This window comes from Urocitellus parryii, chromosome 11, assembly GCF_045843805.1.
Source record: "Urocitellus parryii isolate mUroPar1 chromosome 11, mUroPar1.hap1, whole genome shotgun sequence".
NCBI lineage: Eukaryota > Metazoa > Chordata > Mammalia > Rodentia > Sciuridae > Urocitellus > Urocitellus parryii.
In genome coordinates this window covers 19,135,517-19,159,514 of record NC_135541.1, presented here as the reverse complement: position 1 = coordinate 19,159,514, position 23,998 = coordinate 19,135,517, and the positions used below count along the sequence as shown (strand labels likewise).

General features: G+C 55.5%; 1 protein-coding gene across 2 annotated transcripts; it reads right to left on the bottom strand.

Moving 5' to 3' along the window:
• Positions 1-13,536: 13,536 nt before the first annotated feature.
• Positions 13,537-23,107, bottom strand: Tinagl1 (tubulointerstitial nephritis antigen like 1). 2 transcript variants are annotated; one of them, XM_026391742.2, is made up of 12 exons: positions 23,029-23,107; positions 22,193-22,510; positions 21,041-21,104; positions 17,439-17,531; positions 17,178-17,292; positions 16,018-16,141; positions 15,790-15,940; positions 15,496-15,685; positions 15,343-15,388; positions 14,975-15,098; positions 14,151-14,196; positions 13,537-14,062 (listed from the first exon to the last, which is right to left on the bottom strand). In XM_026391742.2, exons 2-12 carry the CDS (start codon positions 22,500-22,502, stop codon positions 13,922-13,924), a joined length of 1,404 nt encoding a protein of 467 aa, XP_026247527.1. In that variant the 5' UTR covers positions 22,503-22,510; positions 23,029-23,107; the 3' UTR covers positions 13,537-13,921. The 2 variants fall into 2 exon arrangements, with proteins under 2 accessions (XP_026247527.1, XP_077647149.1); XM_077791023.1 differs by having other exon boundaries at positions 13,931-14,062; positions 15,588-15,685.
• Between the last annotated feature and the right edge of the window lie 891 nt (positions 23,108-23,998).

The window sequence follows — 23,998 nt, the reverse complement described above, 5'->3', positions numbered from 1 at the left end:
ATTATTAAGTTCCTCTGTTACACCCAGAACCTGAAATTCCTGAGATAGTTAAAACAATGCCCTACTGGCCATTTAGCCTAGGGCCCTGTGCAGTTCGTCACAGGGCCCGGACCAATCAGTTTGAATGTGTAACCCGCTTACGAATGACCAATCACCCCCGCCCGACCTGTTCCCGCCAATGAATGTGCCAATCACGTCTCAGAGTTGTTGTTCAATTTCCCCGCGCCTCATGATGATTTGTTCTGATGTATGCAAAGCCCACCGCCCTCTCCAAAAAGTGTACTTAAGCTCTGCTTGACCTTTGCTCTGGGCTCTGGGCTCTGGGCTGCGGCGCTCCCTTCTTGAGTAAGCACGGAGCCCCAGCTCGCTGGAATGGATCCCTAATAAATCCCCTTTTGCCAATTGCATGGAGTAAGTCTCTTGTGTGGTCTCTCCCTCCGACGCTCCGCGGACCCCTCTTACAGTGTGAGAGGAGACATCCTTGCTTACTATTCGCTCTGCCTTCCTCCTCCCAACTCTTCTTGCTAAACCCTATATTTGCATCTGGTTCTATATCCGTAATTACAAGGTTCCAATTGTGTGTATTGTCTATCTCTGAATTTCAAATATCAATAAAGTTATTTTTTTAAATATTATGATCATATAAACATGATTCTCTGAGGAACCAAGTAGTATCCTGGGGCCTAGAAAGGAGCTAATCCTAGAGTTTCAGTGCTGTTTGAAGGGAATCGCTTCAAGTTCAAGTGTATTCTCCTACACTCCCTCTGATACTTGAAGTCATGTTACATTTTAATTCATTTCCTATTTGGGCCATGACTTTCTTAGAGAACTTTTTGTTCTCTTGGAGTTTCTAATTGCTTTTCTCTTTTCTTCTTTAGAGAAGAAACATGTGCCTTTTAAAATCAGGTCATTAAAATCGCCCAGCTTCTTAATTACATTATTTGTTGAATGAAGCCCATTTTCCTCTTTAAGACTTTCTTCTCCAAACCCTCTGACTTCCTGTTCTAATTTTGACTGATGGCTCTGTGGACCTCTGGTATTTCTAGTCATTGTTCTCCTGGGTTAATTCCACTGCTCTGTGAATCTATTGAGTCTCTCTTTCGTGGATTATGTCACTGTTTTGCTGCAGTAGATCTTCAAATAATGATTTTAAAAGAAGGACATAGAAGGAAAGCTTTCTGAATCTTTGCATGTCTGCAAATGTCCTTCATTTGTCCTTACATGGCTTCAGGGTGAAGATCAACCTGCAGGGCTCCAGAGTAGGGTACGTGCTTGCAGACAGGCGCACAGACACCCTGGGCTCCCACCCTGGGCCAGGATGAGGAGGAATTTATTCTAGGCACCAAGACTCCCTGTAGGAACTCCAGCCTTATGAGAAAGATCACTCAGTGCCTTTAAAAAGTAGTTCTTTCTCACTTAAAATCTGTTTCTATCTCAATATATTCCAGAAGTGTGTGTTGAGGTGGGGGAGGTTGGTGACCGACCATGGTCGCTATGCACATCATAGGACTTTATTAGGTACTAATGGCATTATTTTTCTTTTTTTTTTTCTGTCCTAGTCCTACGTGCTATCTATACATTTGCAAGTTTGATGCTGTGGTTCTAATTTTTATTGTTTGTAATTATATAGCTATATCTTCTAATCTACATTAAAATAGCCATATGACTAGTAAGGTAACAGAGGTTTATCTGTCTATGACTGAGCTCCACCCACAGCTGAGGGACCTTCACAATTACCTGGGGACATTCTCTAAGAGTTAATGTTGATTGCCCTCTGGTCAATAGCCTGAGCTTTCTTCCTGCACCTGCCGGTTTGGGCTTCCAAGGGGTGGAGTCTAAATAGTCCACCTCCTCCCCGCCCAGATTGACACACTGGGAAATAAAGTAATAATTATGGAAGACAAAGTATCCCTTTTATTATTGACCATGTCAAGTGGAAGGCTTAGTGTCAGCTTTTTTGCTGCTGTGACTAAAAGATCCGACCAGAACAATTTTAGGGAAGAAAAGTTTGCCTGGGGGCTCAGGGTTTCAGAGGTCTCAATCCATAGACAGCCGGCTCCATTCCTCAAGACGCACCGTGAGGCGGCATGTATATCTTGGAGGAAGAGTGTGGCAGAGGGAAACAGCTCACATGGTGATCAAAAAGCAGAGAAAGGGGTCTCCACTTGCCAGGTACAAACATATACCCCAGAGCCACACTCCCAATGAGTCACTTCCTCCAGCCACACCCCACCCGCCTGCAGCCACACTCAATTAATCCCATCAGGAATTAAGGCACTGATTCCGTGAGGGCTAGGACCCAATCACTTCTCCTCCAAACCTTCTTGCATTGTCTCACATGGGAGATTTTTGGGGGACACCTCACTTCCAAACCATAACACTTATCTTGGGGTGAGAGCTGAGCGTCCTGCTAACCAAACCTCAGTCATGGCCGTCACTGCCTGATGATGGGGATGGCGGGACCCCCATCTCACTACAGTGGGCCCACGGCCTCAGGTAACCTTTTCCTGTCCACACTGGGTGTCCTGGTGTGTGTGGCCACATTGCTGAGGATTCTTCTGGGAGAGAGAATCCTACAGACAGTGGCAAAGCCAAGGTCCTCAGAAGGGAAAGGTGTTGGGGATTTACACATAGCTGTAAATCTCTCACACTGTGTGACTCCAAATACTCTGGGCTCGAGTACATATCCAGGGAGCAGAAAGCCCATGTCTTACACAAATCGCCTCAAGTAACAGAAAAGGAGGGGAAATCATCTGCTGCATTTGATATGATCCCCAACCTAGATGAGGAGAGTTGGAGACAGGAAGATTATTTTGCAGGTCCATTTCACTGATGGACATAGACATAAATATCATAAATATATTTTCAAACTCAATACAGAAATATGTTTAAAAACACATAGTCACCAAGTTGGATTTCTTCTAGGAAGGCAAGACTATTTCAACCTTAGGAAATTGTCGGGGTAGGGGATGTGACTCGGTGGCAGAGCACTGGTGGAGCACGTGGAAAGAGAGAAAGAAAGGGCAGGGAGGGAGGGAGGGAGAAAGAAGGAAGCATTTGATAACATGAAGCAGATTATTAAAATTTTTAGCAAATGAGGGACAGGCAAGAGCTTTCTTGACCTGATAAAGGGAATCTCTCCAAAGCCACCCGTAAACATTCTACTTAGTGGTAAGGACTTAGAAGCCTGCCTTTTCAAACCAGGAACCCACAGAGGGTGTTCAACTATTGCTGTTTCTGATCCAATTGCCCTGGATTACCTGGCCTGTGCAATAAGAAAAGTCCAAATAGATAAATGGCATAAACTATTGGGAAGGAAGAAACAAATCATCCTATATTTGTAGATCATTCGACTGTCTACCTAGAAAATCTAAGATTTTATGACTGAGTGGGTGCATGTTGAGACACCTCACCTGGCCCGCTGCATTGCCAGAGGGTTTGCAAACTGACGCCTGGACGGTCCTCTTGGTCTGGACTCCTTTTTCCTCGTCGTTGCAGACTTGAGAATGGAGCCCAGGGCCCGCCAGGCGAGCGCTCTGCCACCCAGCTGCACTTCGGGCCCTGGAACATCTTTTGAAAGCTGGTTGTGTGGCACCCATCTGCATTTCCTCTCCATCGGCATTCACCTGTGGGCCCCTGTGCTCATGTTAGTCATGTCAAGATTCAGAAAAGCCTCAGGCATTGATTCCATGAGCCAGGCTGGGAAAAGAAAAGTAAGGAAACACAGGCCTGATTTCCCCTCATCTCCTGTTCCAGAACGGGGGTCACATGAGCACCTTCTCCCTAACCCTTGACCAAGGAAGACGTGAGAGACCTAGACCCAATCATCGTCACCCTTTGGGGCTGTCACTTTCCCATTTTGAGGAATGAACTGGTGCTGGGGTGACACATCCTGCCAGGGGCAGCAGATTTCTGTCTGCTCCCTGACAAAGCTCCCGATCCTGCAGCAGAGGGCCAAAGGCTCTGAGCTCACTGTTGGTCAAGCCAAGGACAGTGTCAGGTCAGGGGGATCTTTTCTCCCTTCTTTGCTTTCAGGAGGCCCACGTTTTGTTTTAGGAGTGTCTCTTGTGAGCAGCACAGAGCTGGAGCAAGTGTTTTCATCGATGGGAATAATCTGTCGACAGGGGAAATCAGTGCATTTACATTGTTTGAGATTATCAGTGTTTTAAAATTTATTTCTACCATCCAATTTGTGCTTTCCATTTACCATGTATGTTATCAGCAGTCATGACTAGGTTAAAAAAAAATCCCCCCCAAATCAGACAAAAAAACATTTATTATCTCATCCAGTGCCTAAGGGTTGGGAATCGGGGGGCTACACTTAGGGGATTCTGGCTCAGACTTTTAGAGACTTTGGTCAAGCTGTGGCCAGGGCTGCAGCCATCTGAAGGGCCTGCTGAGGATTTGCTTTCACATCCACTCACAGGGCTGAGGCAGGAGCCTCCATGTCCTCCCCATCTCAGCCTCTCCCCAGAGCTGTCTACCACCTGGTTTTCCCAGAATGAATGATGCAAGATAAAGAGAGATAGAGCCAGAGAGAGTGTCATCAAAATGGAAGTCACAGGCCTTTTCTAGCAGGGTCACCAGATTCAGCAAATACCCACACAGGATGCCCAGCTGAATTTAAAATTCAGAGACTCCATCAACATTCACTAAAAAAATTATTCATTGCTTCCTTGAAATTCAAATTTGCCTGGATTTCCTGTATTTTATCTGGTAACTTTCTATAGGACACCAGACAGGCTACACAATTTGTGGAGTCCCTTATTAAAACCGTGTTGAGAGGAGCTGGGGTTGTGGCTGGGTGGCAGAGTGCTCGTCTGGCACGTGCCAGGCCCTGGGTTTGATCCCCAGCCTGCAGGGGAGAAGAAAATAGTGTGAGGAATTTCAAAGAGAGCAGAGCATTGAGCATGGAACCCTTCTGAACATGGGGCTCAGAAAGTGGACCCTGTTGGAACCTGCCCTGGCTTCTGCCAGACCCTATGGGACAGAAATAGGTCACAAGTCCAGCCTGCTCTTTATGGGGGAGGACTGCACCAGGGCATGGAGAAGGATGGGGAAGGATCGTCTTAGAAACCCACCAGGTTTTCTTCCTTCTTTCCTTTGTCATCTCCTAGCTGGTGGTGGACTGACTGGATTTTCTTCATTCTCTGTTTCTACAGGTTTGGAATTCCTTCCTTTCCTTCTCCTTCCTTAGTCATCCTTAAATTTTTAATCTGCAAGTTTCATTAACAATGTCTGCAGTTAATCCATGTCCTCTGGAATAATCTAAGAATGCCTTTGAGCTGATCATGGCTTCCCGTCACATCCTCCGATGTTTTAGTTTCACCTTGTGGGTTTCCTTCATTTCTCTGCAGACCCAGGGCCTCACACATGCCAAGAAAGTGCTCTCCCACTGAGCCATACCCCAGCCCACCTGGTTTTCTTTTCTTTTTTTTTTTTTTTTTAAATATTTATTTATTTATTTTTTAAAGAGAGAGTGAGAGAGGAGAGAGAGAGAGAGAGAATTTTAACATTTACTTATTTTTTCTTAGTTCTCGGTGGACACAACATCTTTGTTTGTATGTGGTGCTGAGGATCGAACCCGGGCCGCACGCATGGCAGGCGAGCACTCTACCGCTTGAGCCACATCCCCAGCCCCGACCACCTGGTTTTCTTTTAATTTTTATTTTATTATTATTTTTTGGTACCAGGGATTGAATAAGAGGTGCTTTACCACTGAGCCACACCTGCAGCCCTTTTTTTTTATTTTTTAGTTTAACTAAGGGTCTCACCGAGTTGCGGAGGCTGGCCTTGAACTTGGGATCCTCCTATTTCAGCCTCCCAAGCTGCTGGGATTCCAGGCATGTGCCACTACGCCAGATTCATGTTGTTTTTAAAGCAGCCTTTAAACATGTTTTTTTTTTTCTTGCAAAGTCTGTGCCAGTTTGAATTTTCCATGATTGATCATTATTTTTATTTGCTCCCCATTCAAACAAGCTACTTCTTCCAAGTTTATTTCCTAGGTTTTCATATTATCTTAGTCAGATCTTGCCAAAACCAAAGCTCCCCGTGGTGTTTTCTAGTGTTTTTTTTTTTTTTTAATAACCTTGATTGCATTTCTGGTCATATTCTTTTTGTTCCCAATATTGTGTATTTCATGACAATGCTTTGTTTATTTTATTAAGGCTTTTTAAAAAAAAATCAACCCAACTTTTGGTTGTTTGTTTGTATCATCACTTCCTATTTTATCTTTATGATTTTCTCCCTTTTACTCTCTTTGGGTTTTCTGATCATCTCTTCTTAGTATCTTGAATTGGATGTTTAATTCATTTGTTGCCAATTCTTTCTGTTTTTAATAAATGCAGTGAAGGCTACAATTTTTCCTCCAAGTTCTACTTTAGCTTATTGTTATTCCATTTAAAATATCTTGTAATTTTCTCCTTTCCCCATGAAAGAGTTTTTATGTTGCCAAACATATTGGATTTCCTTGGCCAACTTTTTATTGTTGATTTCTAATTTTATTATTGGGATAAAAAAGAATGTGATGGAGCCAGGCGTGTTGGCACATGTCTGTAATCCCAGTGGCTCAGGAGGCTGAGGCAGGAGGATCATGAGTTCAAAGCCAGCCTCAGCAACTTAACGAGGCCCTAAGTAACTTCTTGAGACCCTGTCTCAAAATAATATACAAAAAGGGTTGGGGATGTGGCTCAGTGATTAAGCACCCCTGGGTTCAATTGCAGTACTAAAAAAAATTTTAAAAAGTGATATACTAATATTGATTTTTTTCTTTTCTTTCCTTCCTTCCTTCCTTTCTTTTTCCAGTGCTGGGGATTGAAGCCAGGGCCTTGAGCATGCAAGGCAAGCACTCTGTTCTATCACCAAGCTACTATCACCACTGGCCCTATATTGATTCTTTGAAAATATTTCAGACTTCCTTTATTACTGAGTGTGCAGTATTTTTTAAAATATTGCACATCAGCTTGAAAACAGTGGGTTTTCTATTGGGGGCATTGCAAAGTTTATATTTATCTGATGGACCAACATCCTTAATTACATTGTTCAAACTTATGTGTCCTTACCAATGTTTTGTTACTTGATCCATTGGTTTAAGGAAGTTTAATTAAAATTTCCCTCTTTGTTTATAGATTTCTCCCTTTCTCCCTGCAGTTCCTCCAGATTGGCTTTATATGTTTCACCAAGATAAATATGTGCTGCCAAATACATATAAACTCACAATTACCGTAGATTCCTGACAGATGTTTCCCTTCCTGAGTGTTTTGCCCTGGTTATGGGTTAAGCTGCTATTATAAAGACCCCAAGAAAACCATGGTTTTAAAAAGACAGACATTTTATTTCTTGTTCACTTAGAAAGTTCGCAGCTGCAGTCCCCTGCCCTCCAGCCTCCTGTGAACTTGGGATCGATGTGGAGCCCACAGGAGATGAGAGGGAGGGATGAGAGGGAGGGATGAGAGGGAGGCGAGGTCTTTATCCCCTGCTTCTCCAAGGCAGGTGGCCTCTGCCTTCAGATCCTCTCTCCTTCTCTCCCTTGGCTTGGTCCTGCAGGCCTAATGGAAGTGACAAACATGCTGCTGCCGGCCCCAGGGTCCTGTCCTCTCCTGTGACCCCCTACACTCTGCTTTCTCATGAGTCTTTTTGAAAATAAATTCTGCCCAAATTCTCCTAATTAGCACTCGCCATCTGTGTCCTGTGGAGACCCTGAGGGGCGCAGGCTGGCATGGGTTTTTAAAAGTCACTGACTCGGAGTGTCCAGAGGCAGCGTGCACTGCCCCCAACACTGGACCCTGTGCCCCATTCTTTCTCACCCCAGCTCACTCATTAGACTCTGGCTCAGGGATCCCACCACAGCCAGGTCTCTGTCACAGGGGCAGGGACCTCATCACCAGTACCACCTCAACCCAAGGCTCAGCTTGACCACAGGTCTGCTGCCCAGGGCTGCCTCTCAGCATCTTGGGGTGATGGGTTAATGCTTTCACTGGATGCCTGTCAGCTTCCGCCGGGTCCCAGAGTAAGCCTGGCCCTCTGGGGAGACTTGCGCATCTCTGCTCTCACCCTTTAGGTACCTATTTCTTAATTCAGCTCTTGGTGGATAAGCTTGTCTTCCGGTTTCCTCATTCTTAGGGAATTCCTCAAGCTAGAGCCATTTCTACAAAGAGATCATAGAAATCACTGTTCCCATTTTACAGACCGCGAAACTGAGGTTCAGAGTGGAAAGTGAGCTTCGGGGAGGACAGAGGAACTGGAACTTGAACCCGGGTCTAACTGGCTCTGAGTGACAGGTCTCCTACAGGGCGTGGGTGTGCTTGGAGGAGACGGGAGTCAAAATGGAGGCAATGTCACAAGAGCCGCGATGACTCAGTCCTGGAAGGTGCGTAAAACCCGCGGTAAACGGTAGGTGCTCGGGTCTGGGAACCTGCGCAGGTGCCTCCGCTTCTCCTCTGCGCAGCCACGACGCGCGGACTCAGCCACCAGGGGGCGCTGCTACCCGGGCGCCGCCCTCGGGGGGCACCTTGTGCTTTGACGCCCCGCGTTCTTCCAGGGAACCCTCCGTAATCCCGAGGGCGGAGGGTGTGGCCCAGCCGAATTCTTGAGAAACCTGCGTCAGGAGGGAGGGGGACGGGGAAGGTCTGCAGTGCCGGACGGTGACCGAGAGACTGGGGGCGGGGTATCTGAACGAGGACTGTCTAGGGAAGGCAGGGATTTCTCAGAGCAGGTGGCTTTGGAACTTGACTCTACAAGATGAGCAGGGATTCGCTCCCCCTCTGCAGACCCTGACACTTCCCTGCAGCCCCAGGTCAAGGCCATCGGAGCGTTGCACAGCTAACCCCCCTCCCCAGGGTTGAGGATGTGGCTCCACCGCCACCCCTCAATCGTCAGCAGAAAAGAGTCCCAACTTCAGGTCCCAGCCATCTGTGAAGTCGGAAGCTAAAGCCCCCGTCTGGGTACAAGCCACAGAGCTGACCGACACCTGGACGCGGCTTAGGGGAAACAAAGGCTGCCGGGTGACCAGTGAGGTTCCTCGGTGTAGAAAAAACAAACTCCAACCCAGACTCAGGTCTCCTGCCATACACTCAGAGTGCCCCAAGTGACACAGAAGACGGTGGCCTTAAAAGGTGTGGGGCCTTCTTGCCAGCAAACAAGCCATTGTGCAGCAGGGACACCAGGGGGTATCCTCTGTCCAGTTCCGTCTGGACACCCATACGTGGAGGTGGCACCAGATCTCACAGGTTGGAGGAATCACACCCCAAGACCCCCCCACACACACACTCTTATTTTATTATGTTGTTATTTGTTTATTTTGGCACTGAGAACTGAACCCATGGCCCTTCATCACTGAGCTACATCCCAGTCATTTTCATTATTTTATTTTATTTTTTGAGGCAGGGTCTTGCTAAGTTGCCTAGGGCCTGGCTAAGGAGGGAGGCTTCCCTGCATCTCGGATGCTCACAGGCTACGGCCTCTGCGCCTCTCTGTGCAGCCCTCCTCCCCCCCTCTATAATGAGGAGGGTCTCTGACCTGCCATAGGATGAGGGAGGTCAGAGTCTCTTTGCGCCTGGAGGTGAGGCAGAAAGGGAAGACAGAAGTTTCTGTGACTGGCCTCAGGGAGGGAATTTTGAACCAGGATCCATGGACAACGTCAAAAAACAGGTGTGTCATAATATCACACACATCGATTGGACACTAATAACGTGTCCCAGGGAAGTCACTTCACCGTCTCCCGCGCCCATGCCCAGCCTCAGCTCCCTCCCTGTAAAGGGGGGTAGGAGCCATCCTCTCCTGCAGTGTGTGTCTTTGGGACAGCTCGCCTGGCACCCATCTCTGATGGATAAACCAGCGTGTTCTGTCACCTGCCTCATCCCATCCCAGGGACGAGGCAGGATGGCCCCTGAAGGTCTGCTAGGACTCGACCTTGTCTCCCCTGGAACAGAGACTGCCTCTGCATCTTCACAGGCAGGAGGGATTCTAGAAAAGGCCTCTGCAGGGCCCAGGGGAGAGCTCTGTGGGAGCAGCTGGGGGGGGAAGCCCTCACTCATTCGTCCCTCTGAGCGTCAAGGTCAGCGGAGAGCAGTCGGGTCTGTGTCTGCATCGAGCTCTACTACCTAGGGGCTGTGCGAGCCGACAAGTCACCCCATCGCCTCACCTGGCAGGTGGAGGGCAGCAGTCCCTGTGCCATCCGTCCAGCGTCCCTCCTTCCCCCCGACACTGATTCCACAAGGGCCATCATGACTTCCATGATCCTGACCTTGGGCACAGCGACTGGCCAACAAGTGGACACTGCCTAGAGCCACGTGAATCAGCAGACTCCCCAGAAAATGGCTGTGCTGAGGCTCCCATCATTGGCTTTCCTCGTGGCAGACAAATCTAGAGAGAGAGGAAGAGGGAGAGACACAGGCAGAGAGACCATGTCCTGGCAGGACTGGGCACCCTGGTTCCAACTGTGCCTGCCCACCAGCCCTCCTCGTTATCTGGAAGTCCACCCCTCCCGGGCTCTCGGAGCCACCTTGCTGGTGGCATTGGGTATCCCTGAGATGCACTTCCCCACAGAGGAGTGAGTACTGGGAGCGAGCTGACGTGTGGGAGCGCTTGGCCCGCGGCCTGGCCCGCGGCAGGCTCAGGGGACACAGATTCCTTTCCCTTCATGGGTGCCAGGCAGGGATGGGGCTTGGCAAGATACCAGGAAGATGTGAGGCATCGCACTGGTGAGGTAACTTAGCAGCCCCTGGGAGAATAGAGTCAGGTGCTTTGAGACCCTGCAGGGCCCAACAGGAGACCAGAATTAATGCCCAAGTGGGATATTTGGTAGCTAGGAAAGGATGAGGCTCAGGGGGAAAATATTCTGCCCATTCTTTTGTGGGAGAGTTTTATTTTATTTTATTTTATCTTATTGTATTGTGGATTGAACCCAGGGATGCTTAACCACTGAGCCACATCCCCACCCCTTTTTAAAATAATGTATTTTAAGACTGGGTCTTGCTAAGGTGCTTAGGGCCTCACTAAATTACTGAGGCCGGCTTTCAACTCAAATCCTCCTGCCTCAGCCTCCTGAGCTACTAGGATTACAGGTGTGTGCCGCCATAGCAGGCTCCATGAGAAATTTGTAACAGGCACTCCCTCTATGCTGTGCCAGGGTCCCTAGAGGTCAAGAAGATGGGTGCCAAGAAACAGTCTGGAGAGGTGGGACATTTAAGCTGGGTTTTGAAGGAGGAGTAAGAGTTTTTCCGTCAGGGAAAGGTCTTGAGGAGGGACATTGGGCTATCATTATCAATCTTAACTAGTTCCATTAGTACAGAGCTGATGACTATGAGGGTTTAGATGACCTGGGTCTGCATCTTGTCTCAACCACTAAATCTGTTCCTAATAAAGAAAACTTTCAAGGCTTAAACAAGATTGTATGCATAAAGTATTCAGAACAGTAATGTTGGCAGAAACCTGTAGCCCAGCTCTTCCTAAATGTTTAGCTCATTATGAACACTTACTTGATCAAGTCCAATCCCTTGAAATGATCAGAGCTGTTACTATTTATTGAGCCTTTTAAAAGCCCCAAGATGGAGCTAAATGCTTAGGTGCTTTGTCATTTAATCGCCCCCCAATCACAGGAAGGAGGTGACTAGAGTCACCCCATGAACGATGTGATATTACACAGAGTCGGTGTGGGTCAAACTGCAGAGATTCAAACCCAGGTTTGTTTCAGGACCGGTGCCCTAGGCCCAGAGAAGGAGGGGATTAGCTCCGGGACACACAGCGGGAGACCGAGTGCCCGGGTTTCCTTATTGGCCGACTCTAGGGCAGTGAGGAATGCGGCTGGGGACGCCTGAGGTTTGCCTCCCTCTTCTCGACCACACGTCTATCGTGGGCCTCTGAGCACCGGGGCGGCCGGCCGAGGACCCGCGGCACCTGCCAAGGCCTCGGCAGCCTGGGCGCTCCCCGCCGGAGAGGAGCGGGCGGGCGTGGCGCAGCGCAGGGCCGGGCGGGCGTCGCAGCCGGGACCGCCGCGCCCCTGCTCCCTCCCCGCCCCCGCAGCTTCCGCCGAGGTCCGGGTAGAAAATTCCAGCCTGGCCCCGGCCCCGCGGCCCCCGAGCGGGTTTTTTCCAGCGGGGCGCGTCCTGGAGCCGAAGGCGCGGAGGGGGTGGCCCTCCTCGGGCCCCTGCACCGGAGTCGTCCCAAGGCCGCGGCCGGCCCTGATCCTTGGGGACGAGTGGGCGGGCCAGGGGAGCGGGCTCGGGACGTCCTGGCCGACAGGAAGCCAGACAAAGGCGGCCGCTTATCGCGCGCCCCGCATTCCTTTCAGGTGATGCCCGCCGGCCAGGGGGACGCGGCGCAGAGGGGCTGCCAGGGCCCCTGGAGGAGGACCTCCGCCACCTGCCCGCAGTGAGGCCGTGACTCGGCTACCTGCCTTTCCACCCTGCACTCGGGGACGCCCCACCCCGTCCCCAGGCCCAGGGTCCTGGGCCCCAGGAAAGGAAGGGCGCAGCTGGCATCTGTGCTCAGGGGACCAGGCTGCCGCAATCTTGGGCGGGAAGTAACTGGAGGAAAAGATGGGTCACAGCCACTCAGTCATTCCACAAACCGAAATGCCCCTTATACCAGGGCAGCCCGTTTGGGGACCAGGACCCACTGTACTGCCCTCAGGAACTTCCGGCACAGTGGGGGAGGCAGGTGGACACCCCGATGAATGGAACATGAAGTCGAGGGCAGAGGGCTGCTCTGGGGCAGGAAGGGGTGTCCCATCCATGCCTGTGGATTTGGGGTGGTTTGGGGAGGAGGTACAGCAGATGGCCTCTATCAATAGTCCCCCCACAGGACAGTTCCTAGTGGGCGACTGCTTGAATGAGGGAACCTGGAATTGACAGAAATAGGAGTGGGCCTGGGAGGTGGCATGGAAGGGCATCTGGACTGGGGAGCAGCAGAGTGCCGTGCCTGGCGGTCCACACGTGTTCTAACCATCTGAGGAGCAGTGGGGACGCTGGAGCTGCCTGGGCACAGGGTGAAGACACTAGTGCCGCACAGTGGTTGGCAGATCCTGAGAGTCAGGCAGAGGTCGGGGTGTATTTTGCTGGCACTAGGAGCCTGGGGAGGTGAGGGGCTAAGAGGGCACCTAGGCAGGCTGAGCTTGACCCAAGAGGAGGGAAGGTGACAGCCCCCCGGCCTCGGTGGCTTGGAGAAGATGATCTGCAGAGACAGAGGTCCCAGTACTGTGGGGCTGTGCCCCCCTTGCCCACTGGGCCCTGGCGCCAGCTCAGCTGATTGGTGGGCTGGCTGCCCCTACAGGCAGGGCTGAGTCAGCGTCTGAAAGGTGGTTCCCACGGTCTCCATATTCCCGGGGGGCCAAAGGCCATGCCATCCCTCTCTGGCCTCCCAGTGGGTCACTGCCCAGGGCACTGACGATTAGGACTGAATGGAGACTAAGATGTCCACTCCACCCACCCGCACCAACCAGCCAGGGCTCAGGCAGTCCTTTCTGCCCTCTGGCTAAGTCCCATCCCAGCGCTGGCCAGGCATTCCACCCTGGAGGGTCGAGATACTGTAGTCATCCATACTTTGATTTTATTTTAAAACAGTGAAAAGAAAAATAAATACCTCTGAAAAACAAGAATACAGGAGTGGGGTGGGGTAGTGGGGCTGGAGATTGGCGGTGTCCTGGCTTCCGTGATCTGGGCTGGAGTGCCAGGGGCTCAGGGTCTCAGGCCCCCTCCTGCCGCGCCAGGCCCTGCCTCATCCCCGCTGGGAGGTCTGGGGGCTCGCCAGCCTCGCCTGCCCGCGCTCCCAGGCCGGGCGCTGCGTCAGCAGATCAGGCTCCGCGCAGGGATTAGCACCAGGCGCCCGCCTGCGCCAGGGGCCGCCCCGGAGGGCGAGCTGGGGGCTCTTCTGCCGGCCGCCCCATGGGGACCCCAGGGCCGGGCCTGGCTTAGTGCCTGCAACTTCAGTGATGACCCATGTCCTCCATGCCCACGCGGCCCCAGACGCCCAGCACGAAGCTCTCGATGTCACATTCGTTGGCGCCTCGCACGATGCGAAAGTGGCCCCTCTCACCCCAGGAGGGGCCCCATGAGTTGGCCGCGGTCTGGGAATAAGAAGCCGGTGAGGAGGGGAGGGGAGAGGGCGAAGAGGGAGCAGGGGAGAGGCAGCAGTCGGGGGGCGGCGGGACTCACCCAGTATTTGAGCGTCCTTCCGTCGGGCAGCCGCTCCTCTCCCCACCTGGCAGAGCGGGAGGGGCAAGGGCGCTGATTGACGCGCTCTCGGGGGCGGGAACCCTTTTTGCTTTTTGAGCAACACCCTTAGGACTTGGGGACCCTCTGTCCCTCTCTGCATCCCCTCAGCCTCGAACCCCATCTGTGAGTCTGTGTGCCCAAGCTCAGCGTGGGGGAGACCCCAAGGGTAGAGGGGAAGGGGGAGACAAAAGAAGAGAACGTGGACCTGGTCCTCCAGGGCCCCACACGGTGGGACCCACATCTGCCTCTCCTCCCTTGCTGGGGCAGCCAAAGAGGGGTACCTACCAGGGACTGGAGGAAAAGACCTGGAGGGTGTGGGCACCTTAGAGGCCCCAAACTCCCCTGCAAACACACTCCTTTAGTGGACCTTTCATTGAGTACTGAAACCCGTGATCCCACCGTCTCCTGTGGTATCAGAGGGGGAAACTGAGGTCTGGCAGAGTGACCTGCCCTGATTCCTGTGCCTGCCAGAGCTGGGACAGGTGCTGAGGTGAGAGAAGCTGAGCAACTCTTGAAACCTTGTCTGTCGTTTTGTCCCCAGGGCTGTTTTATCACTGTCTAAGGAAGGAATGGTTTCTAGAGCTCTTAAAAACTCCCCACTCTCCGTGTGACTCAGAGCAAGCGCCTCCTCTTCCTGAGCCTCCTTTTTCTCCTTTTGAAGCATGGGGAGCAGTCCTGACTTGGTAGAGGTCACAAGGCCTCAAAGCAGGTCCCCAGTGCAAGCCCTGCTGCCCCCAGTCTCCCTCTGCCCACGAGTCTCTCACCCTGTGATCTTGACCGAGTGGGTCCCGTGTCGGCGATACTGCTCGGGTCTGCTCAGGCTCACGGGCGTGTGGCTGTAGATGCCACCCTGGTACAGGAAGAAGTCCTCGTGAACCTCCATGAGCGCTGTGGGCAGAGATCAAGGGAGGCCCCACTTAGTCCTCCAGCACAGGACCTGCTGCTGTTCCATGTGCCCAGACACCGGGACCTCACCCTGCAAGACTCCATCCGGGGCCTGCCTGTGAGGAGGGGACAAGCCTCATGCCTGGCCTCACTGCACTTGCTGTTCAGTGCCGTAGAGACCTCCTGGGCCACTGTACCTAGCCTCGAGCAGACACCAGCTTCTGGAGCCGGGGCAGAGAACACTCACCTTGGACGGGGCCATTCTCCATCAGTTCCTTCATGATCTCCTGCTCCTGGAGGGAGGAGATTGGGCAGGAGAGCCCCCATCAAGAGTGAGGCTCTGGCCTCTGGTCACCCCCAGCTCTCCTGCCTCTGCCCCCTCACCCGTGTGCAGACTTACATTGGAGCCCAGGCGGTAGGCAGGAGTGACCTGGTAGATGTCATTGGCATGGACATGGCTATTGGGGCAGCGGGCAGTGGCCTGGCGCTTACCCCGACCCATGGCCCGGCTGTGCATCATGCAGGGGGGCGCAGGACCAGCCTCATCCCGCTCACGACCCGAGAACGGATAGCAGTGGTCAGACACAACCCTGGGAGACAGCAGAAGGGAACAGGGTCAGTGATGTGGTGCGCATGGCCCAGGCCCTGCCCACAGGTGCCTTGCCCACTCCCCCACCAGCCCCTTGCTGCATACCCTCGACGTCGGAGGAACCACCAGGCACCGTCAAGACGCCCACCGTGGCAGCCTTGCTGGTGGTGGGTGTCACAGGACAGCAGGTTCTGGGGCGACAAGACGGGCGTCATGTGTCCCAGAGAATGGATTGAGACCCGATCAGATGCCACAGCTGGGGGAAGCAGAGGGGCCATCAGGGCCAGGCCCTGGCTCTCCTTCCCCCCAGGCTCACCCTGCCCTCAGACTCACCTGCCGTGGAGAAGGCCCAGGAGCCTGCGCAGTTGCCCTGGTCCAGCGGCTCGTGGATCAGATTGGGCCACTTCTCGGAGGCCTCGAAGGCCGTGGGCAGCACCTCCCCTGGGTTCAGCACCGTCTGCAAGGCAAAGGTGGCCCTGTCTGCCGCCTGCCCCAGCGTGGCCTGTCCCTCAGGAGCACTGTGGTGTTGGAGGACCACCAAGAATCTGGGGCCTTCCTTCCGCAGTTGGAGCCAGGGCCTCCTGTGGCATGAGACTCCAGCCGCCTCCACCTCCAAGGTGAGTGGAAGAACCAGGCGCCATTAGCGCCTCCTGCCGCTTTACAGGTGAGGCGCTGAGGCCGGAACGGGGACGTGGCCCCCACCCGGGTCGCCCACTTTCCATTGCCAACCCCTGCCCTTTCCTTCTGCCCCTTCTGATCTACCACACCCTCCTTCCTGCAGGGCCTTGGCCTCCAAGCCCCAGAGGGCAGGGGAGGGAAGAAGCAACGGCGTCCCGTGACCAGGCAGGCGGCCAAGACAAACAGCACCAGGCAGAAAATAACCAGAGGCCGCAGAAGTAAGGCAGGGGTAGGGGCTGGTCACCCCAGCCTTGGGCCAAGGTCTCTCTGCAGGAAGGGCCAGCCCCTGTGTCTCCCCTGCCTGCCGCTGATGGACAGACCCTCTGTGTGTGCTCCAGCCCAGTCCTGCTGCACGAAGCTCCCCCACCTCACCCCCTGACCGCCTGGGGCCTGGTTCCCGTCTCTTCCTCCCCCAGAGGGTTCCACTGGTGGGAGGGAGAAACCCCCTCCTCCCTAGGGGTTCTGCTGAGTCCGCATTTGTTCCAAGAAATGCTGCTCTCTGGCCAGAACTGGAAGAGCGTCAGTCCTTCCTTTCCTAAAATACCAAGGTGACCTCCTGGCCGCTGGGGCCCTGGCCCAGCTCTGTTGGATCCAACAACATTTTTCCCAGGCTGAGGAGGCAGGAGGGACCAGGCTGGGACCACACAGTTCAGCACCTCTCGTGCAGCACATCTGGTTATAAGCAGGCAACAAAAGCCCAGAGAGGGCAGTGATCTACTTAGGGACACACAGCCTGATAATAGGGGACAGGTCTGAGCCCTTGTAGGAGCAGGGCACAGATTGCAGATTGGCATTGCAGGCAAGGGTGGACTTACATAGATCTCATTCATGTTCATGACAGAGGAAGATGGGCGGATGGTGCCCAGGCGGTAGCGAATGCCCTCATCCAGCGTCATGCCCCAGAAGGCACTGTGGTTCCCAGCCTGCCACCTGAAGGAGAGGGACGGAGGGACTCAGAGGCCTCCCCCCACGTTGAGGGGAGGGGTGCCTATTGGCCAGAGGGGTGCCGTGTGCCCGCCTTGGTGTGCATCTCGGCGGAGCACAGGTACCTGCCGGGGGACGTGAAGGCTCCTCACCCGTAGTTGCCCTGGTTGATGGCGTTGATCATGTCCAGGTCCACCAGGCACGGCTCCTGGTCACACTCCCACTGCCCCTTCTCCTGGCAGGTGCTGACAAGGACAGGAGGGAAGGAGAGTGAGTGGGGGGCTGGGGACTCTGCGGGTCAGTGTGGGCCTGGGATTCGGTACCGGCCACCGTGGGAGGACCCTTGACACTCCCACCCAGCCTGGTGGCTTCGGTGCTAACTTCGAGTTCGCAGTCCTCAAGTGTGTGGCCACTGCCCAGCTCACTGCCTGATCTCCAGAGTCACGGGCCTCACTGCCACTCCACACCCAGCGGGCACCTGCCAGCGGCCCAGACTAACATTCCACAGCCCAAATCCTGACCTTACTTCTCACAGCGCCCAGCTCACCCTTCCCGGGACGGGTCCTTGACGCTCTCCCGCCTGCTGACCCAGCCATGGGCCAGTCCTCTGTCTACCTTGAACACACACCGGATTCCAAACCACCCTGTCCAGCAGCCCCCGCTCTCCCCAGGATTACCACTCGGCCTCATTGTTCCTTAACCTGCCCTGTTACCCCACTCCCCCCCCCCCCCCGGGATATTTTTAACACAGCCACAGAGCCGTCCTGCTAAACCTCAGTCATGCCGTGCCTCTGCCCAAACCCTCCATTGGCTTCACACCACAGAACAGGAGCCAAAGTCCTCAGGTGACAACAAGGCCTGCACCATCTGTCCCCTTGTCCCTTCTCTGACCCTCTCCCTCCAAGGCTCCAGCGAGGCTGAATGCTCACACAGCCCCAGGGCCTTTGAGCTGCCCTTCCTCCCACCTCCCAGTGGCCCACTCTCATTTTCCCCAAATCTTCAGTCAAATGTCTCCTTCTCAGGGAAGCCTCCTCTGGCCACCTTATCTTTTTTTTTTTTTTTTTTTGGTCGGGGGGAGGTACTGCAGCTTGAACTCAGGGGCACTCAGCCACTGAGCCACATCCCCAGCTCTATCTCTATATTTAGAATCAGGGTCTCACTGAGTTGCTTAGAACCTCGCTTTTGCTGAGGCTGGCTTTGAACTCGCGATCCTCCTGCCTTAGCCTCCCCAGCCGCTGGGATTATAGGTGAGTGCCATTGGGCCCAACGTGGTCACCCTACCTTACAATTCAGTATCCTCCATCTTCCTGTCCCTCTTCCCTGTCTTACTGTTTACCTTGGCAGGTCACCAGCCCTGACACCCTACAGTTGACATGGTTTGGACCCATTTCCTAAGACCGGTGAGGGCAGGTATTGGTTGGCATCTTCAGAGAGTAGGAAAATTAAACCCAGCGCATGGCAGGCACCCAATAAATACTTGTTAAGTGACCGAGAGACGGAGGCGGTACAGTGATGGGGCTAAGAGTGAGCAGATTCTGGGGTTCCAATCCTCGCTGAGTCCTTGTGTGAATTTAGGAGAGTTATTTAAACTCTCTCCCTCAGGGTCCTGTCTGTAAAGCAGGATAATAATAGTCCACTTTCCAGGGATTAAGTAACACATCGTAAAGTACTTAGCCCAGGGCTGGCCCGCCTAGGTGCTCGGAATTGTTCTGGACTACGATTGTTCTCACAGGAACCCCAGCCCCCCTTCTCCTGGGCTTCAGACTCACATCCAGCTGACCTCCTGACACCTCGGGAGGAGCAAAGGCATCTCGGATTTAAAATAGCCAAATGGCCTTCCCCCAGGATCCTCAGCTCAGAACACAGCACCCGGCTGCTCAGATCCAAATGCTGCAGGGTCAGCCGTGTCCCTCGCAGTCCCCCATGAGCAGGCTCTGGGGATGGCACTTCAGGAACCCAGGGGACCCTCGCCCCTCCGCTCTGCCACCTTGCCCCAGGCCCTCCTCACCGCTCCCCTGGGCCTGGACAAGGGCTTCCTGGCCAAGTCCCTGCCTCACTGCCCCCCCCCCCCCCGCCATCTCCCTCCGGCTCTGAAGCAGAGGCCTGTGAGCAAAGTGAGCCAGACCGTGGGCTCTCCAGGAGGCTTCCTGTGACACTCGGGACACCCAGGACTCCTCGGCCCAGCTGGCGAGGCCCGTGGAACGTGGCTGACCTCCTAGAGCCACTCCTAGCTCCCAGCCTTCCCACAAGCACGTCCCGTCCCTGGGCCAGGGCTTGTCCTGTCTCCTACCCACTCCTTGGGGTCAGTAGAAATGTCCTTCCGCAGAGCACCTTCCTCCTTCCCTCTGACCCTACACAAGGATCCCGTCATCCTCTTTCCCCCAACACCTGGAGCAGCTTGTATTTTTATATATATTTGTGGGTTTTTTCCATGTCCTTCACCATTAGCCTAGAAGCTCCTGGGGGACAAGGACTGTTGGGTCCCTTTCTGGCTGCGCCTCGTGGGCCCAGCTTGGTGCCTGTGGCGCAGTAGGCCTGTGGGGACGCGGTGTGGACGGAGGGCGGGCTGCTGGGCACTCGGGGATGCTGTACTAGCTCCTGACTCTGCTGATACAAGGCGCTGCTCCTTCCAAGCCAGCCCGAGGCACCCGCCTCCAATGTCACCTTATAAGGAGCCTCCAGGGGAGCCAAGCCCCAGTATGGCTGGATCTCCAGGCCAGAGCCGAGTGGGTGGCGCTCAGAGCGCTGGAGGTGTCCGTGGGGGCAGGGCGGCCCTTGTCACTCTGTCCCCTCTGCGCAGCGGGCAGCAGCCCCCGAGGTGCGGGCAGCCTGCAGGGCGCCCACTGCCCCGTGTGAGGTGCTGGGCACGTGCCACCTGAGCAGTCCTGAGAGGCTGGCAGGGGTCGGTCAGCGCTCTCCTGTCCTGCCTCCTGCGCCCCAGGAGCCCTGCCATCAGCCCTGCCTAGCAGGTCTAGACAGGGCTGATGGCAGCAGGTCCCAACATTCCAGAGGGGACCTGGGACCCGGGAGAGTGTTAACCCCTCGGTGTCCACCCCACCAGGACCTGCCTCCCGCTTCTGAGCACACCCCAGAGTCCAGCTCCCCCTGTGGCCCAGGCAGCCCTCACCCATGAGGCCATGGAAACAGCTCTGTGCCGCGCATTCCAAAGAGTCTCCTTCTCCCTGGGGCCTCCCAGACCCGGGCAGAGGCCGGGCGCCAGGGCCCCGCCTGCCTCCCCTCTCCAGGGTGGCCTTCGCTTCCCAGGGCCCTTCCCACTTCCCGCCAGGGACCCCTCCTCCTCCTGCCCGGGGTGGTGGGCAGGGGGCGCGGAGGGCCGCGTTCCGGGGAAGGCCCCGTGCAGCTGGCTGGCTGCCCACCGGCCACCCCTGACCCCTGACCCGTCCGCCCAGGGCAGCGGATGCTGCAGTCAGAGGTTTCCTTCCTGGCGTCCCCGTCCCCTCCTCGGACTCTCCCATGACAGCAAGAACGTTGGGAGGGGTGCTGGCCCAGCCCCAGCCAGGAGGGCGGGAAGGACTGGGGGTGGCACCCGGGCCCGGCCACTATGGCCGACTGCTCCTGGGAGTGTGTGGAATGCCAGGGTGAGAGCTGGCAGGGGCCACGTTACAGATGAGCAGCTGAGGCTCGGACAGGGGGAGGATCTGTCCCCAGGACTTGGGGACGGGGCTGGGGTTTTAACCAAGTCTGTTGGCCGCGAGGCTCAGGAGCCCAGCCCCTCCAGCCCCCACTCACTCACCAGCGGTTGCAGTTGTCCCAGAAGGTCCCAAAGACGGGATAGATGCGCCCCCCGTGCTCGCATCCTGGAGGACGGAGAGAGAGGGGAACTGGAAACAGAGAACGCTGAGGTGGCCACGTCCCCAGAGGGTCAGGTGCCCTCGACGCCCTCCCCCAGGTCACCTCTCACAGACACACGCCGACCCCAACTCCCCCCGAAACTAAAGCCAAACTTTAATTCAGACGTCCCCTGCCCGTGGCCGTGGCCCAGCCTGAAATCCCAGCAATTCAGGAGGCTGAGGCAGGAGGATGGCAAGTTCCAGGCCAACCCGGGCAACTTAGTGAAACTCTGCCTCAAAATTAAAAATTAAAAAAGGCTGGGGATGTAGCTCAGTGGCAGAGCACCCCTGGCTTCAAACCCCAGTGCCCCAGGGTCGGGGGAAAGACATCTCCTGGGGCACACACCAACTTCTACATGGGAAGTTACTCAATGACTCCAACGCGAATCCCTCTTGCTTCACTTGGAGGCCAGCCACAACATTCCTGGGATCCTTTGCCATTTAAATAAGTTGGGGCATAGAATTGGGGTGGGGATGGTGAGGCCCAGAGAAGGCAAGCCATGCCCTTCAGATAACACAGCACTTTGGGATAGCAACCCCGGTGTGCAGCCTCCTTGCTCAGAGCCCCCACGGCACCGCACCCTGGGAGGGGATTCCAGAACTTCTCCTCAGGGCCAGTGCATGGAAAAGGATGTGATGAAAGCTGAAGGCTGAAGGCAGAAAGAGATCTGACCCACCTCCCAGGTATGACCTATCTCAGAGGTATGGAATCCTGAGCAAAGGCAGAGAGTGGCTGAGGTGTCCCTGGACAACCCCTGTGTGCTCTATCGGCCCAAGGGTGAGTCAGCGGGGCGGGCCAGCACCTTCCCCAGTTGGACAGGACTGGGAGAAAGGACTGGAGGCTGTCTGCCCTTCCCCTGGGGCAGCTTCTCTTTCAGTTTTACTAGAGAGAGTCAAGTTAGACCACAAGAGGGACTTCCCTCCTGTGGGAAGGGTCTCTTTCCCAGACACTGCCAAGCCTTCCCTAGAAATGTCCAGGCACCAGCCTTGCTCCTGCGGCTTGCTGAGCCTGGGGCTGACAGGGTGACTGCCCTCTGGGTCTTCTTGGTGCCCACCTTGGATGGGAGGGAAGGGGGGCGGCACACCGAGGCAGAAGTCCCAGAAGTCAGGGCAGCAGTCGGAGACGGTGCGGTTGCAGAAGAGGTCACAGTAACAAGTGGCGCCCAGGTAGGGCAGGGCACAGTCGTCAGCGCGGCCACGGCAGCACATGTCCTGCTCCTGGCAGTACCGGCCGCCCGCGTCCCGGATGCCCCGCAGGTGCAGACCCGGGGCCAGCTCCCGGCGCCAGCGACCCCGCCGGGCGCCCAGGGCTCCCTGGCCGGCCAGCAGCAGTAACAGCAGCAGCCCCGAGGGACAGCGCCACATGGTGCCTCCTGGGCCGGAGAGGGCAGAGGGCAGGGTCAGAGGCGGTGGCATCAGAGGCCCCTGGCACACCAAGGGTCACCCCCCCACCCCCGCTTCCTGGAGTCGAAACCAAGGAGGTGCGGCAGGTGGCAGGTGGGGACCCCGGCTGCTGAGTCCCCAGGCAGGACCCGCAGGGCAGGGGAACCAAGCTTTGTGACTTGGCTTATGTTGGGGAGGGACCTGGGCATGGAGGGGAGCCCCTGCCTGACCTGCACAGGGACCTTCGAGGACCAGGAAACGGGGTGGTGGCATTCTTGGGACCCCGCGTGGCTCTCATCCTGCGCCCCAGGTCCTCTCTCCTGCACCAGGTTCCTGGGCCCCTCCCTGTCCCTGACCTGGGTCCTGACTCCGGAGCCTTCCCAACCCCTCCCCTGTCCCTCTCCACGGTGCCTCTCTCTGGCACCGTCTGGCCCCCTCGCCTGCCCGTCCCTCTCTCTGCTCCTTCTCCGTCTGCACCCTCTGCCCTCTGAGCAGAGGAGCTCCCTACCTGGTGAGGGGTGTGGGCTGGGCCCCGGCTGCCCTCCGCCTCCTGGCTCCCCGCTGCCGGACACAAAGTCAAGTGAGGAGCACGGGGCGGGACCGCCTTTTGTACCGCCCCACGGCCGGCCGTGCCCGCCCGGGCCGCCGGGCTGTGGGAGGAGGAGCCAGCTCGTTTGCACCTGGAGCAGACCACAACTCAGGGCTTGCCACGCAGGGAGGGGACAGACCCAAGGACAAGGAGCTTGAGGTTATCCTCCTTAGATTTTGACAAGTGGAAGTCGTTCCTTTTGGAGGTAGAACTGTAAATCAAGCAGAAAGGATTGCGGTCTGACACTAAGAAGGACTTACCATGGGGCCGAGGAGCTTTCCTAGAGAGCGGGAGATGGGGCCAACTGAGCTCAGACTTAAGAGTGCCAGGGACAAAATCTCCCAGCTCCCCCTCTGGCCTTGCACACCCCCGGTCACGGTGACCTGGGCTGGGGGCGGCCCCAAGCTGCCTGGGCAACAGGAATGATTGGAATCCTCCGGAGCAGGACTGAGGAACCTGCAGACACCCCGGGCTCATCCCCAGGAGGCAGGGACAGGACTGGCCCCTCCACACCCTGCAGCCGTGTCCTCTCCCTCTGCTGGGCCCGCCCTGAGCACTGTGCCCTCCGTCAAACCCACATCCTACTGGGCACCTGTTCCCCTGGGAGGGCCCAAGGCCAGAGCAGCCAGCTGGGGGCCCCCTGCTGAGCACCCCGCTTCCTGCCTGAGGCCCCAGACAATGAGGCCTCTGTCCCACCAGGCCTGCTGTCACCTTTTACCTCCCGTTGCGCAATCCCCCCTCCCGAGGGTGGGGCCCAGACGGGGGCTCTGCCAGCAGGGGGGAGGCGGCCACTGCACCTGGGCAGGTCCCTGCCGCAGCCCGGTGCTCTCTGCCACCCGGAGAAGCCCTGGGAATTCCCTGCGCCTCTGCCCACCGCCTGCCCCTCCCC

Bases quoted from the DNA above. Each gene is read 5' to 3' on its own strand.
- Tinagl1 (XM_026391742.2), bottom strand. From the start codon at position 22,502: ATGTGGCGCTGTCCCTCGGGGCTGCTGCTGTTACTGCTGCTGGCCGGC. The intron at 17,293-17,438 runs GTGAGGAGCCTT...CCTCTCCTTCAG, and splicing joins ATCAACCAGGGCAACTACGG to GTGGCAGGCTGGGAACCACA. The intron at 14,197-14,974 runs GTGAGAGACTCG...CCGCTCTGCCAG, and splicing joins CACTCGGTCAAGATCACAGG to GTGGGGAGAGGAGCGGCTGC.